The sequence below is a fragment of the Furipterus horrens genome, unplaced genomic scaffold, assembly GCF_987537825.1.
Source record: "Furipterus horrens unplaced genomic scaffold, mFurHor1.1.pri manual_scaffold_17, whole genome shotgun sequence".
Taxonomy (NCBI): Eukaryota; Metazoa; Chordata; class Mammalia; order Chiroptera; family Furipteridae; genus Furipterus; species Furipterus horrens.
The window spans coordinates 72,347,451-72,362,163 of NW_028327187.1; the positions used below are offsets into that span (position 1 = coordinate 72,347,451).

The 14,713-nt window shown below is 48.1% G+C and overlaps 1 protein-coding gene across 3 annotated transcripts in view; it reads left to right on the forward strand.

Moving 5' to 3' along the window:
- Window positions 1–14,095, forward strand: part of HMGB3 (high mobility group box 3) — a 61,405-nt gene extending 47,310 nt beyond the window's left edge. Inside the window, exons 1-5 of one of the 3 annotated variants that reach the window (XM_090264680.1) lie at window positions 7,224–7,315; window positions 9,475–9,625; window positions 9,912–10,051; window positions 10,484–10,658; window positions 11,135–14,095. In XM_090264680.1, the coding sequence (XP_090120806.1) occupies window positions 9,476–9,625; window positions 9,912–10,051; window positions 10,484–10,658; window positions 11,135–11,299 (630 nt within the window). In that variant the 5' untranslated portion in view covers window positions 7,224–7,315; window position 9,475 and the 3' untranslated portion in view covers window positions 11,300–14,095. The other 2 variants (XM_090264679.1, XM_090264681.1) reach the window with 2 other exon arrangements.
- The last annotated feature ends 618 nt before the right edge of the window (window positions 14,096–14,713 follow it).

A 14,713-nucleotide genomic window follows, 5' to 3' on the forward strand; every position in this document is an offset into this window, starting at 1 on the left:
AGGAGAGCAGATGGAGAAAAGGAAGTGTGAGTGTCGGACCTCAGGAACCTCTTACTGCAGTACTGAAGTGTGCAGAGGGCCACCTCTCAACTTTTTTTTTTTTTGCTGGGGGGAGGGGCAGTGGGTGAAGATAGGAGAATCATTCCCTTTGTGAAGCCCCACTGACAAATCTAAAAACGCTGATGCCCTAAGGGACCCCAGGAACTAGCTCTTGCTCTCCCTTTTCAGTACGGGAAACTGAGGCCCAGAAAGAGACTGAGGAATATTTTGAAAATAGCATGTTAGAGAGTGGCCATCTTCAGCTCCCTCTCTCCCCACTGCAGGAATTGCTTTGGTTCAGGTGAAGAGAAACAGCTTGTACCTTTTCCCTAAGATGGGACACTGGCCCATTAGATGTTCAGGGAGTCAGAACAAGGCTTTTGAATGACACCAGGGGAAGGCACAGAAAGGCCTGGTTATCAGATGGTTGGAAACTCCAGGGGTGAAGTGAGGAAGGGACTCATGAGACCCTGCTGCTGCCTTCTGAAGGGAGGGGTCACAGGTGAGGTAGTCTAGAGCAGGTAACCCAGCAGCACAATGAGGTTTATTTTAAATTAAATTTATTGCAGTAACATTGGTTAATAACATAAATTTCAGGTGTACACTTCTATAATACAACATCTGTGTATTCTATTATATGCTTACCACCCATAGTCTAATCTCCTTCTGTCACCGTATATTTGACTCCCCCCTTATCCTTTCCATCCTCTCCCAACCCTTCTTCCCCTCTGATAACCACCATACTGTTGTCTATTACTTTATTTGTTCATCTGTTGTTTTTTGTCTTATATCCACATATGAGTGAAATCATATGGTTCTTGTCCTTTTCCACCTGACTTATTTCTTCAAGATCTGACAGGGCAAGGCTGTTCCCAGAATAGGGTAAGGGGTTGTAAAGGAGACCCCACTGCTGTGTGTCCTCACCCTCTGTTCCTTTCTCCCCCAAGTGAGCTCCCAGGACCAGGTAGGTGTGTGGGAGGGCAGGGACCTTCATTTCATCTCCCTTGTCCTCACAGGTCCTGGCCCACCTGGTGTCATAGGCCCTGGATGGGTTGCTGTTGGTCAGGACTGTGTTCCCACAGGCAGTGGGGTGGGGGATAACTCCTAGGAAGCCCTTTGCTTGCTGACCCACTTCCTGTTCTCAGTCATTAGGAAAGCCTCAGCCATCTGGTGGGCCTGGTGTCACTGGTGATTCCGCAGAGGCCTGGGTTTGCGCTCCCTTCTCAGGTGAGTGGGGTCTTGCAATTCCCCGTCAGGGCTAGAGCTTCCAGGATGGGAAGCTGGCCAGGAGTAGCCCACTCCTCACTCAGTGCACCTGGGTTGAAGGCAAGACCCTGGCCGCCCCAGCCATGACAGGCACGTGGCTTGCCCATTGGGCTCTGGGTCACCATGCAGGCCCCCTTGGCCTGACCTGTGGCCATGGAGGCAGGAGAGGTTGAGCAGAGGCTGGTTCCCTGTAGGCCTCTGTCGAGTGTGGCTTTTCTGAACCTGGAACTCCTTTTTCTCAATGGCGCTGGCTTCTCCTGCCAGCTTGCAAATGGCCTTTGCACCAAAGGTAGAGCTGAGCTATAAAGGGTAGGACAATTGTGACACTAAGGGTCAAGAGACCATGCCTCCAGCCACAGCTCAGCCACTGACTCCTATGTCAGGAGGAGGTTGGGCTGGAGGACCTGACCTTTCTTCCCAGTTGGGAGACCCTACAAACCTATTGTAATAGTACCTGAGACCCTAACTACCTTCAAAAACACTTTCCTCCCTATTGAAAAAAAGTACAGTATTACCTTACTTATCGTGGGTATTACATTCTAGACCCCCGTACGATAGGTGAAAATCCATGAAGTAGGAACCTTACATTTATTTTATTATTTATATATATTTTAAGGCTTTATAAACCCTTCCCACACAGTTATAAATCATTCCCAGTCCCTTATTAACCTTTTCTACATTTTTATAAACACTACTTATGTTCAGAGAAGGAAAACTCTGACTCCAAAAAACCTCCGCTGCCTTGCGGCATACCTCTTCAGGGGAAAGGCTAAGGGAGTAAACCCCGACAGAAAATCCGGAGCCGGAGTCCCTAAGGCGGTTTGACGTTGTAGTCAACACCGGCAACTCCTGCGGCGCACCTGAAGCCAAGCTGTATTGACTCCGTCTTTCCCTTGGACCCTTCAGCTGCGAAGAGAGGGGGGGTCTGCTGCATGGGCAACAGCAGACCCTCCATATCACCCTGCCCAGGCTCTGTAGCTTCAGCTTCGCTGGAGAGGACACTCCAGCGTCATCGTAAGAGGTCGATTCAACACGGGAGGAGACAGATACCGTGTCACTCCCGAGTCGGACTGCACAACCATTCTCGGCGGTGCAGATAGACTCTTAAGAAGCTACACCATCGTCTCTCGAGACGGACGGCTGCCAACGACGACGACGACTTATGTTCTTAAACATCTTATACACTCTTAAACCTACATAACTTTAACAACATACGTATACAATACCACAAAATCCCAGGATATAGCGAAAAATCCACGATAAATAATTAAATATAATATTTTTTAAGATCAGTAAGGCTGTGATAAGTGAACCGCGATGTAGAGAGGGACTACTGTAAAGTTAGAATGTAAATTCCCACCCAAGAGCAGAGGGAGAGGGGATGGGGAGTCTTCTGGTCTTGAATAGGTCACCTGGGGTGAGTAGGGTGGGGCAAGCACCATGGGAAGGCCTAAAGCTAGACTCCCTATCTGTGAAGATCTTAATTTACAAAGGCTCCTACATCCCCTCTGAAAGGGCGTGCTTCATTGTAGGACCTTCACAGCAAGTACCCTTAATATATTTTAAATGATTCCACAATCTGTCCCCACCCCTGCCTCCATATTTATCTGGCTGCATATTCATTGATCTTTAAGGAGGTTGGCTAAATTGGGCCTTAGGGATCTCACCTTTAAGTCTGGGGCACCAAGTGAAGACCTGAGGCAGGGGTGAGTGTGAGTGTGAGTACTGATGTGTGTGTATGGGGGGATGGGTACAGGGGACCAGGACTTAATTTCTGTTGAATGAGGATTCCCTTTAATCTTTTGAGGGGCTTGAAATGGCAAGAACCAAAAACCACTTTAAATAATATTTGTCATTCTTTGTTCTATTTCTTGTTTACCTTCAATGTTTTCCTAATCTCTCCAGGTAGCCAAGCAGCTTACAGGGTTCTGCTTTGAGGTACCCCTATGTGATGGGGCTGGCCTGGGGCTTGGCCTCACAGGTAACTGGCATGGTTAAGGTACTTTCTAGTGAGGGCTAGAGCAGAGGTCCAGAGTACCTTCATTGCCTCGACCGGTTGGAGCTGTCCCCAAGCCACCACTGGGCATTGAGCTTTGCTACAGACTGAGGAGGCAGTCTGCCTTAGGGCCCTTGAGTCCAGAAATTGCCCAGGCATCCCTGACTTTCTGTCACTTTTTTCACCTTTCAGGCTGGTCTTTAGCCTTTACCTGTGTGGCCTTTTACTGGTAATACCCAGACCAGCTTCACTCACAACCTCCTATCCCTCACAATGAGATGGGACAATGGCTGAGCTGAATCACCATTTGTTTTCTTTTTTTAAAAAATGATTATATTTATTCATTTTTTATCTTTTAAAGATTATTTATTTAGTTATTTTTAGAGAGTGGGGGAAGGGAGGGAAAAAGAGAGGGAGAGAAACATCACTGTGTGGTTGCTTCTTGCAGGCCCCCAGCTGGGAACCTGGACCACATCCAAGACATGTGCCCTGACTGGAAATCGAAACAGCGACCACTTTGGTTCGCAGGCCGGTGCTCAATTCACTGAGCCAAACCAGCCAGGGCTATTTATTTATTTTTAGAGAGGGCAAGGGAAAAAGAGAGGGAGAGAAACATCAGTGTATGGTTGCCTCTCACGTGCCCCCAACTGGGGACCTGGCATTCAACCCAGCCATGTGCCTGACTGGGAATTGAACTGGTGACCCTTTGGTTTGCAGGCAGGTGCTCAATCCACTGAGACACACCAGTCAGGGCTGAATTACCATTAAAAAAAAATCTTCACCCAAAGCTATGTTTATTGATTTTAGAGAGGAAAGAGGGAGGAGAGAAAGAGAGAGAGAGACATCAATGTGAGAGACATCAATGTGATCTATGTGATGTGTAGGTTGCCTCTTATATAATCCCTAACTGGGGATTGAACCCACAGCCTTTTGGTGTATGGGATGATGCTCTAACCAACTGACCCACCTTGCCAGGGCTTGAATCACCTTTGACAGAGGACACTGAAGCAGGGAGATGTAAGGTGATATGGCAGAAGGCACACCAGGAAGTCAGAGCCTAAAGCCACTGCCTTGCTCCTGCCTTCTAGCCTCACCCTCAGGTCACTTCATCACCCCTCTGTTATTTATTAGTAGGCATTCAATAGATGTACATGGAATTGAATTATGAGTTTCTTTTGAGGTGGGAATCCACAAAGCCATAGCTTATGGGCATCACTGAGGAGAAAATCAGGCTGTGAGGAGCCTCCCAATTGAAGCTCAAGGGAAAGGGATGGAGGAATCAGGGAGATTGGGCCCAAAGAAGACATGGAGACTTGGGGTGATATGTGTACTTGTGGGGAGCAGGAGCAGGGAACCACAGCAGCCATCTTCAGATCTCTGACAGGCTCACTCAGTGATGTCATAATCATGTTCTGTCAAGTTCTGATGATGGTAATCACGGGTTTAAGCTTCATGCCTAGTGCTTCAGCTTGATCAAGAGAGAAGCTTTTTCAGATGCAGAGATGGAAATAGTTTCTCTGAATAAGCACAAACCTTTCACCATTCAAAGTATGTACACAGAAATAGGAGACCCATGGGCAGGGCTGTGGCAGCGGGTGGGAAAGAATGGGTCTTTGGTGGGGGGCATGTCTGGATGCCACTTACTGTAACTTCTCTTCTGGCTGGGAGATACTCTTATTCTCTGGGTTTGCCTTTATGCCACTGTCTCTGGGAATGCTCTTTGTGAGCCTGAGCATGAATGTGAACACATTTGCTGCTGGTGTGACCCTCACCATCCACTGAAAGGCCCACCAAATAGTGCCTGGTGGGCTTTGTAGCTGACTACTCTGGTTCTTCCACCTTAGTGCCTGCCAACTAGTAAGTGAAGTTTCCCAGTGTGGCCAGGATGCTGGGCAGTGGTTGGATCAGAAAGAGACCCCTGTCCTGCCTGCGAACCCAACTTGCATCTCTGGCCTAGGAAAGCCTAACAACATGGAGGCTAAGGTATTCTAGCAGAGGGGAAATACTGGTCAGATCACATGGGGAGATCTTGCTTCCCTTTGGGAAGGGTGAAGACAGGGAAGAAAAGAGCAGTCTGGGCAGGTTAACCCCTGAGAACCTGGTTGTAGAAGCTGGAGTTGTCTGCCTAGAGAAAAGACCTGGCCTGCCAGGAAATCTCTGAAGGGTGAGGTATTGGATTGTGCATAGGATGGTGACCTCAAGGTTCAGAGATTGCCCAAGGTAGAAAAAGCTCAGAAGAGAGGTGGCAAGCACCCTGTGAGTGAAGGTCTGTGAGCAGGAGGTAGGCAACCACTCAGCTAACTCCAACAGGGCAGAGGAGTTGAGAGGTGGCCTTAAGATGTCCACATTACCAAGAGTCTGAAAGTTGGGGACTTCAGAAAGTGACTTGATACCTCCAGGCTCTGGTTAAAGCAGCACTGCCTTTGCCTTTTGGTCTCAGTTGGATCTCTAACGATGGAGGCCTACCAGTGCCAGCTGCAGGGGCTCAGCCTTATGTAGGAGGGTCAGAGGAGTTGGCAAGAACTGGGTGAGAGTGAGGAGGCAGTTGCCTTGTGAGGTCAGCTCCCCCAAGCACCTCAAACTTAGCCAGTTTCTGGAAACATCATGTAGAAAACTCATCTTCTGGTCTCATTTCTAAATATGGAAGTTATAAATAGCTGGCTATCTTGATGGGTTCAAAGTGCTTTGGAAAGGGAACTTAGAACTCATGATGTGCCTCTTCCATTATTTTCTCCAAATTTCAACCCATAAAACATGCAACTTCTCCTCACCCTTCCTTCTTCCATTCTTACTAGGAAGCTCAAAGAGGGAAAGGCCCTCCAGTATTTTTCAGCAGGGCTGATACTAGTATTGTGTACTGGGACATTTCTTCCGTGTGACTGTCCTGCCCAATGAGGGACATTTAACATCCCTGGCCATCTTCTCCTCTTACTAAATTCCAGCAACAATTCTTAGTCATGCGGCATTTTCAAACATTCCTTAAACGTGGCACTGCCTAATCCCCGACCCCACCTTGAAAACCATTGCCTGAATCCCCTAAAATATGTGACTTGCTCAAGGCAGTACCACTCACTAGCCAGTGGCAAAGCTGAGGAGGCCAAGTCGTCAAATCCCATTCATTCATTGCAAGAACTTTTATTCTTCATTAGGGGAGCAGAGGGAACGTGGTCCTGAATGAACTGAGGCCTTGAAGAGGTGATTTCCTGAATACAGTACTGCAATTTCTGGTGATTTCTCCGTTTTTGCCAAACTTTGTTTTCCTCCTTTAGCCGCACCTAGCTCGCTGTTTCCGCAATTGCAGGCACGAACAACTTTCTGGCGATTACTAGTGCAAAGAGCCTAGTTGAGCAGGACCCTCAGGAGTGGAGTCAGATCTCTTTCGATTGGGGCAGCGCTGAAATCCCGAGGTCTTGGTGGATGAGCAGCTGCCGTCTACTGGCACTAAGGAGCGAGCTGCAGCAAGGCCCCTGCCGAGGAGTCGCGATGGAACCGGGCAGAGGTGGAGGACCGTTGACCCTCTCCCGTTGCCCCCCAGAGTTTTTCTAAGGCTGGGGGACGGCCTGGAGGCCCGGGGCCAGAAGCGGAGCCGCCTAGGCCTCGGTGCGGAGGGAGCAGAGGGCAGCGCAGCCGAGCTCGACCTCGGCTTCCCGCGCCAGAGGCCAAGACTGCGGGGAATGGAGGGGCCACCTCTCCAAAGTCCTTTGAGATTCCAGCTCAGTTCGTGGAGGGGGTACGGGGATTGGGAAAGCGATATTATTCTTCTGTTTTGCCTCCGCAACCAGCGCCTGTGGGTCGTTCGGTTTGAACGAATGATCCCAGCGGCCGCGCCCAATGGGCACACGCGCCTGTTTAATATGCATGAAGCCCGCAGCCAATGGCCGGGCAAGGAGGCTGTTTTAAACGGCGGAGCCCGCTGGCCAATCAGGCGGCTCTCGTGGAGGCAGCTAGCGCGAGGCTCGGGAGCGCTGAGCCGCGCGTCGTGCCCTGCGCTGCCCAGACTAGCAAACAATACAGGTACGTTTCCGCCGCCCGCGCCCTCCACCGCCCCACTGCTGCTGCTGCCGCAGCGCCCGCACAACTTTCCAGTCCGCGCCGAGGCTCTCGCGTCCCGCCGCCGCCGCCTCCTGCCTCTCCTCTTCTCGCCCTTCCGCCGCTTCCGCCTTCCTTCTACCTAAGCGACTGGGAAGGAAGAAGCAAATCAGGTGTTTCAACTTTCCACTGCTTCATTCCGACCTCCCCGCTGTCTATGTTAGGCTCCTTTCACAGAGCCACCCTCGGCCGCGCTCCCCTGGGGCTGCGTCGCGGGGCTCAGGCCCCCTGAAGTCAGATGTTGGGGCAGCGGCGGCGGCAGCGTGAGCTGAGGGGCGGTTGCGGGCTAGGGCTGCATGCGTCCCGGCGCAGGCCGGCGGCATTGGGAAGCGGGAAGGGTACTCTCCGGCCCGGGACGGACGCCACGGGGGACGGGCAGCTGGTGTCCGCTGCGGGCTGCGGCGCAGGGAAACTTCGCTATCGGCCTTTGCCGGGACCCGTGCGGGCCCGCAGGCTGCACTGCTGCTTTTGCGTTAACATGGCCGTCTCGGAAGCTCATGGAGGTCGGGGGGCGGGCCGGCCGCCCCCCGCCAGTCGCCTGCTGGCGGGGCGCCGCCGTCGCCGTCGCCGTCGCCGCCTCCGCTAACATGGCTGGCGCGTGATGGGCCCTGGAGAGGGGTGGACTGGACAGGGTTCCCCGGCGGGCTCTGGCCTTGTTCGCAGCTCCAGTGGCCAGGGGCTGGTGGCGTGGAGGGCCGGGAGCGCTGCCGCGGGCCCCAGTACTGTCGAGCGTCATGGCTGCACGGGCGCCTTTGTTATCCCGAGGAATGCGTCCCGCGCCGGCGCCGGGTGTTGGGGGGAGGTCCGGCCTGCGGCCCCAGCAGCCCCTCGTCCCCGGGCACCCGGGGCGGGGCGGGATAGGGTGGGGTGGGGGCTGGCGAGCGGGCGGCGGCAGCAGTGCTGGGGCCGGACGCTTTGTTCACCACCGCCGCCTGTGCCGACTGCTCGTGGATCAGCCATTTTAGCAAGTGGGTCTTGGAGGCAAGGCGGCCGCCACCATCACTGTGGCCGCTGCCAGCCAGGCTCCACGCCTTCGGAGCACTGCTGCTACCGCCGCCTCCGGCCCTGCGCGTCCCCCTGGGAAGGCAACGGTAGATTTCAGGGTCACTTTCTTTTATCAGGAAGCTTTTGACAAAATGGAAGGTGAATTATGGGTGTCTGGGTGACCCAGCACCGTGCTGTGTCCAGTTGCCCGCCTGGGGCTCCTCCACGTTCTGTCCTGCCCTACCCGCGCAGCCACCGTGGGGCCCTAATGCACTCCCTTGGTTGGTCCCCACAAAGGGGAACGCTTTAATTTTACATGATGACCTTGGGTGTAGGAAAAGGAAAAGATGGCGGGAAGCTGGGGTGGGGGGGACAGGGACGATGACACGCCACAGCTGTATTTTTATTTGGAAACTTTGGAGAAAGTATTTCTGGCAGGGCATGCATTCTGCTTTATAGATGAGCAAGATTAGCCCTTTTGGTATCCTCTGTCCTTTTAGATAATGATAAAGAGACAGATTTGAATTAGTACAGGGATATCTGCTCACTTGCTATATCATCGTTCTTGTAAAAGCCATTTTTATAAGTCAGAATGCATCAACAATAGTGAAATATCAAATTTTCCCTATTTACAGTTCTGCTGCTTTGATCTGTGTTTAGCAGCGGTGACTGTATTTTTGTTTCCAACATGAGAGTAAAACAGCCAGCTTGCTTTAAGCCATTGGTTTCAAGCTTCTATCATCAGCCTGCACTGCCTACAAATGTGTTCTCCCTACTTTGTGGTTGTAGTTTCCAAAAGTAGTATTTCTGAATCGGAATGTAGCTGAGCATCTTGGGTTGGTTCCATTTGAAGAACTTAATCACTCTTGGAGAAGTAACTCACAAAGCTGCACACTTCTTGCTGATCAAAAGTTAAATGACAAGTGACAGTGAGGCTGATTTCCTCCCCAGTGGCACCAGGCATTTTTTTTGGGGGGGGGTTGTTTCCTAAGAGCAACCTAAATTTTAATTATAACCTGCTTTTGGTATGTCTTGTAGTTCTGTTATACTCATTGGATTTGTTTTTCTTTGTTTCTTTTCTTTCCATCCATCACACTCAGGATGGCTAAAGGTGATCCCAAGAAGCCAAAGGGCAAGATGTCTGCTTATGCCTTCTTTGTGCAGACTTGCAGAGAGGAACATAAGAAGAAAAACCCAGAGGTTCCTGTCAATTTTGCAGAATTTTCCAAGAAGTGCTCTGAGAGGTGGAAGGTATTTTTGTTTGTATCCTTCAAGTTAGTCTTAGTTGGATTTCACACTTTGGTGTTATTTACCTTTAGAGTAGCCCCAGGTAACTGTTTTCTTCCTTTTCACTTAGACACATCTTGCCTGTTTTTAGAATTTTGTATGTGTGTTTCTATTTTTTAAGACTCTACAGGGTTTAAAGCTTTCATACCTTTTTGCAAGTGGTTAAAGCAGCTGCCACTTTAATTATATGACAGCTGAACAGATATGTGTTCACTGCATTGAGGAATTTAACAGGTCCTGTTCTTTGCAGACAATGTCGGGGAAAGAGAAATCTAAATTTGATGAGATGGCAAAGGCAGATAAAGTACGCTATGATCGGGAAATGAAGGATTATGGACCAGCTAAAGGAGGAAAGAAGAAGAAGGACCCTAATGCCCCCAAAAGGCCACCGTAAGTGACCATAGGACTCAGAATAACCATGAAGAGCTTTCCTTCCGCTTAAAAGATTTTAAAAGACATTTTACCTAAAAAATGTCAGGATATCTCTGCAAAATATTAAGTACTGTGAGCTGTGTGTGCCCAGTGGTTGCCTCTTGGCCTTTCCACTGGGAAGCAGACAGACTAGTTTGGGTGTCAGCATCCTTAGGTATATTCTCTACCCCTTGCCCAGTAACTGAGAGACTGAGAAACCACTATGTATTTCTAAAGCAGCTTAAATATTCTAGAACCTACAACTTTGAAACTGTATATGGTATTATGCATTTCTTCACTGTAGGGAGAAGTCATAATGGTAGGAAGTATGTGGGCTTAGGAACATGGGATTTTGACTTAAGCTCACGTTTTTGAGGATTCTTATCTAATTTATATAATTTTTCCCTTGAGGTCTGGATTCTTCCTATTCTGTTCAGAATTCCGTCCCAAGATCAAATCCACAAACCCTGGCATCTCTATTGGAGATGTGGCAAAGAAACTGGGCGAGATGTGGAATAACTTAAGTGACAGTGAAAAGCAGCCGTACAACAATAAGGCTGCAAAGCTGAAGGAGAAATATGAGAAGGTGAGGTGGGCCAGAGTGTGAGATGTGCATGGTGAGCAATCAGCTGCCCTGGGTATGAGGGGTTGTGGGGCGGAAGGCTGTTTTGCTGGGCTGAGTAACAAGCAGAGCATGTGAGGGCCCATCTGCACTCAAGATCAGCCACTTGCATTGATGTTCAGGCTTCTGACAGATCTTGGTATTTAGGACAACTTCAGGCAGTCTTAAAAAATTGGATAACATAGGATGTCACTGGCATAGGATTTGATAGTGCTATTAACATGAGTTAAATGCTACTTGATCACCATTATCTTTTAAATTTGAATGGCTGAGAACCAAATCTGTATCAGGAAACAAACACTTCAGGTAGTAGCCCTGTATTGTTTTGAATTCCTACTTCCTTATTCTGAGATGGGGACAGTGTGTTTCTACCCTTTGCTAAAATAATGGCAGCAGGAGAGCTTGTCTCCTCATTTGGAATGTGTCCCTGTTCCTTCCAGGATGTCGCTGACTATAAGTCTAAAGGAAAGTTTGATGGCGCAAAGGGTCCTGCTAAAGTTGCCCGGAAAAAGGTTGAAGAGGAAGACGAAGAAGATGAGGAGGAAGAGGAGGAGGAAGAGGAGGAGGAGGAGGAGGAGGAGGAGGAGGAGGAGGAGGATGAATAAAAAAACTGTTCATCTGTCTCCTTGTGAATACCTTAGAGTAGAGGAGCGCCGTAATTGACACAGCTCTTGAGAGGTGTTTGTTGCCCTCATTAGGAGTAATTACACAATTGGATCATGATCATATGTAGTCTTTCAAAGTGCTCTAGAAATTGTCAGTGGTTTACATGAAGTGGCAGTGGGTGTCTGGAGCACCCTTAATCTGTATCAAAGTTGTACATATTTCCAAACATTTTTAAAAGGAAAAGGCTCTCATGTTCTCCTCACTCTGTGCACTTTGCTGTTGGTGTGACAAGGCATTTAAAGATGTTCCTGGCATTTTCTTTTTTAATCTGTAAGGTGGTGTTAACTATATGATTATTGGCTATAAATCCTGAGTTATCCACTGTACATATCTATAGTTTGTAAAAAGAACAAAACAACCTAGACAAGCTCTTTTGATGCTCTTTGCTAGGTGTTGAGGCTGTGGGGAAGATGCCTTTTGGAGGGGCCGTAGCTCAGGGCATGCACTGTGAGGCTGGACCTGTGGACACTGCGGTGGGCATCCATTTAGCTTCAGGTTGTCTTGTTTTTGTATATAGTGACATAGCATTCTGCCATTCTTAGGTGTGGAAAAGGGGGGGGGGTCAGCTGGCATGAGAAGTGTTTGGATCTTTTTTAGTTAAGTGCAGTAGTTTTAAATTTTTTAAACAAACTAGAACTCTTCATTGTCAGCAAAGTGAAGAGTTGCTGCATAAATGGAAGTTTAAAAACCTTCTGTACTAAACAATTTGAAATGTTTTGTTATTTTTTTTCTGTACGTTTAGAATGCTGAAATGTTTTTGAAGTTAAATAAACAGTATTACGTTTTTAAAGCTGTTCTCTATTGTAACAGTCTAAATTTCTGACTCATAGCAATCTTAGTGGTAAAACAACCCATTCCACTGTATTTGGCAACTAGCCTCCCTGTAAATCTGGTAACAATGTGGCCAGTTTAGAATGATATGAAGAGGGCTACTTGAAGCTACTGCTTGATTTTGTCTGCATGGTGTTAAGATGAAGTCTGAACTATTGAATGTAGGAGCTAAGATAACGACACAGGCAAGGTTACTAGCCTTTAGAGGAGCAGGAAAGTGCGTGGTTAGTATTGAGGCTACTACGAGATTTAGTTTATTTGCCTCTTGCCTCACCCCTGACACTATGGGGCCAAATTTTTTGCTAAACAGCAAAAACGACTTCCTGAGGGTATGGTGTATCAAACATTTATTTTCTCTCCCCAACCCAGAACATTTGTTCCACTCAACAATTGAGGTCTTGAGGTGCTGCATCTATCTCTTGGATACCAATGATGGGGGTGGGGTGGGGAGCAGTATCCATTCCCCACCCCCCTGCTTCAAGAAACCAGGCAACCCAAGGAAGATTGCTGGGGCTCCTGTTGCAGGCTCTGTTGGGACACCTGCAAGGCAGGCTAATGGAATCAATTGCATCAGAAGGAAAGTAGGATGGCCTACACAAGATGTGAACTCATTCATTGGAAACATGGATTGTTGTTAAATATTCTTAAACTTGAAGAAGCTTGGTTTGTGTTTCAGTGATTATTTCATGTTGGTAGATGGGGTAACATTTTGTTCAAGTTGGGGTGAGGGGTGATGGCCATACTGGCAAAATGGTGATGCTAAATATTTTGAGGGCTGATGTGTACACACATCTTAACTGTTGGCAGTAATGAAGGGTACTACTATGTTATGGGTGAGTGTTGTTACTGCCTAGCATTGACACTCAGATATGTATGTTTGAGGCTGGAAAGCATTCCGGAGTATTTTAATGGTATTACTCAGGTGAAGGCAACTTTTTCTTAAAATTGACTATTTAGAACCTTGCATGTCTTCAGATGGTGTCCTCCCCACCCCATCAGATCCTGGGCCAGTACAAGTCATGGTTATGATTGCTGGCCTGATCTCTGATCTCTAATCCGTATTCATAGCCATTCCTTCTCATATCAGAACTGTTCGTCCTGAATGTGTTTTTCTAGTTCTATAAAATGACCACTAGTTAAAAATCCCTTGGTCCTGAGATTTGCCCAGAGGCACTTGTTCCAGGATTGCTCCTCTTGCTTCCGCCATGCCCTTGTTACTTTCCTCCAGCTATCACCTGGCATTGTAGTCTGAAGCTGCTGCTGCCCAACACATAATGTGCCATGCCAAGATTGGGAAGCTGTGGGCACCCTTGTCACACATGGAAGAGAAGCTCAACTTGTCACAAAAGAGATTTCTACTAAGTGGTGCCCCTCTATCTGGTTGTAACTAAACATGCCAACAATGGAAGGGGGTGACCTTTCTTTGTTCTCCAACAATAGCTAAATAGAAGTAAAGAAGCTGTTAAGTAATCTTTGATTAAGCAAACATTTCTAGAGACTCAAGGCCATTTGGCCCATTAGCTGCTTACAGCAATACCACTACTCATGCCATCACAAGATTGCTTCTCTTGGTGGAATGACATTCTGTAGCTTCTCTGAGGTGTGACAAGTGTCATGGTGTCACTACTGTAAGGCTTAGGCTAAACTTGATTTTAGGGCCTACGCACAGTAGGTTCTCTTGCTATGTAAACCTGTTACATTTTTTTTAATCTGAAGGACAGTAACCACGTCTCCCAACCCTGTTCTTGAATGGTTTTTATCCTTTGGAAAGAACAAGGCTATGATGTATGTAGCAACTACTGTCTGTGTCTCCTGTGTGTCTTCTTGTCACAAGTGTATTGGAGGACGTTGGATGCATTCATTTTCTGTAATAAAGTTTCTTAATCAGTCATCCCCAAAAGTAATCAGTGGGCAGTCTGCAGTCTGTTTTGAAATATTGAACCTCTGTATTTTGGGTTGACTATAATCAAGGTTTTAGAAGTGCAAACTTTGCTGTAACCACAGATCCAAACTAAAATTTAATGGAAAGATAACATCAAAAAGGGCAAGTGTTAAGGACTCCAAAGCCCCTAGATCAACCCTTCAGACAGAGAGGCATAGGGAGGAGTTGGCTCTGGAGCTCTATGCCAAAATAAACATTCAATTTTCAGGCTGCTAAAGTGGCTGCTTACTTGTAATCAGCCAGCCCTGCCAACCAGGGCTTCCTAAGGCTGAGGGTCAGGGGTTAGTTGGCTGACAGCCCAATAAGGAGTTTTGGGTGAGAGCACTAGGGTCTGTTTGCTGTTATTGGGCCCAAACTTAGTATCATGTGGGGCTGAGCACTACTTGGGAGGAAATTGCTGGTGGGCCAGTTTTACAGCCCTAGGCTTCCCTTCCTGTTTCAACCAGAGCAACTCCTACCCTGTTTTTAACCTTGAGCATCCTTCTAAGATTTTGACTTAAAAAAAAGCTGGGACACTATTGATAAAGGGGGTGGGGGTGACATCTCAATGGATACATAAGTATTTGATTAAGTCATTATC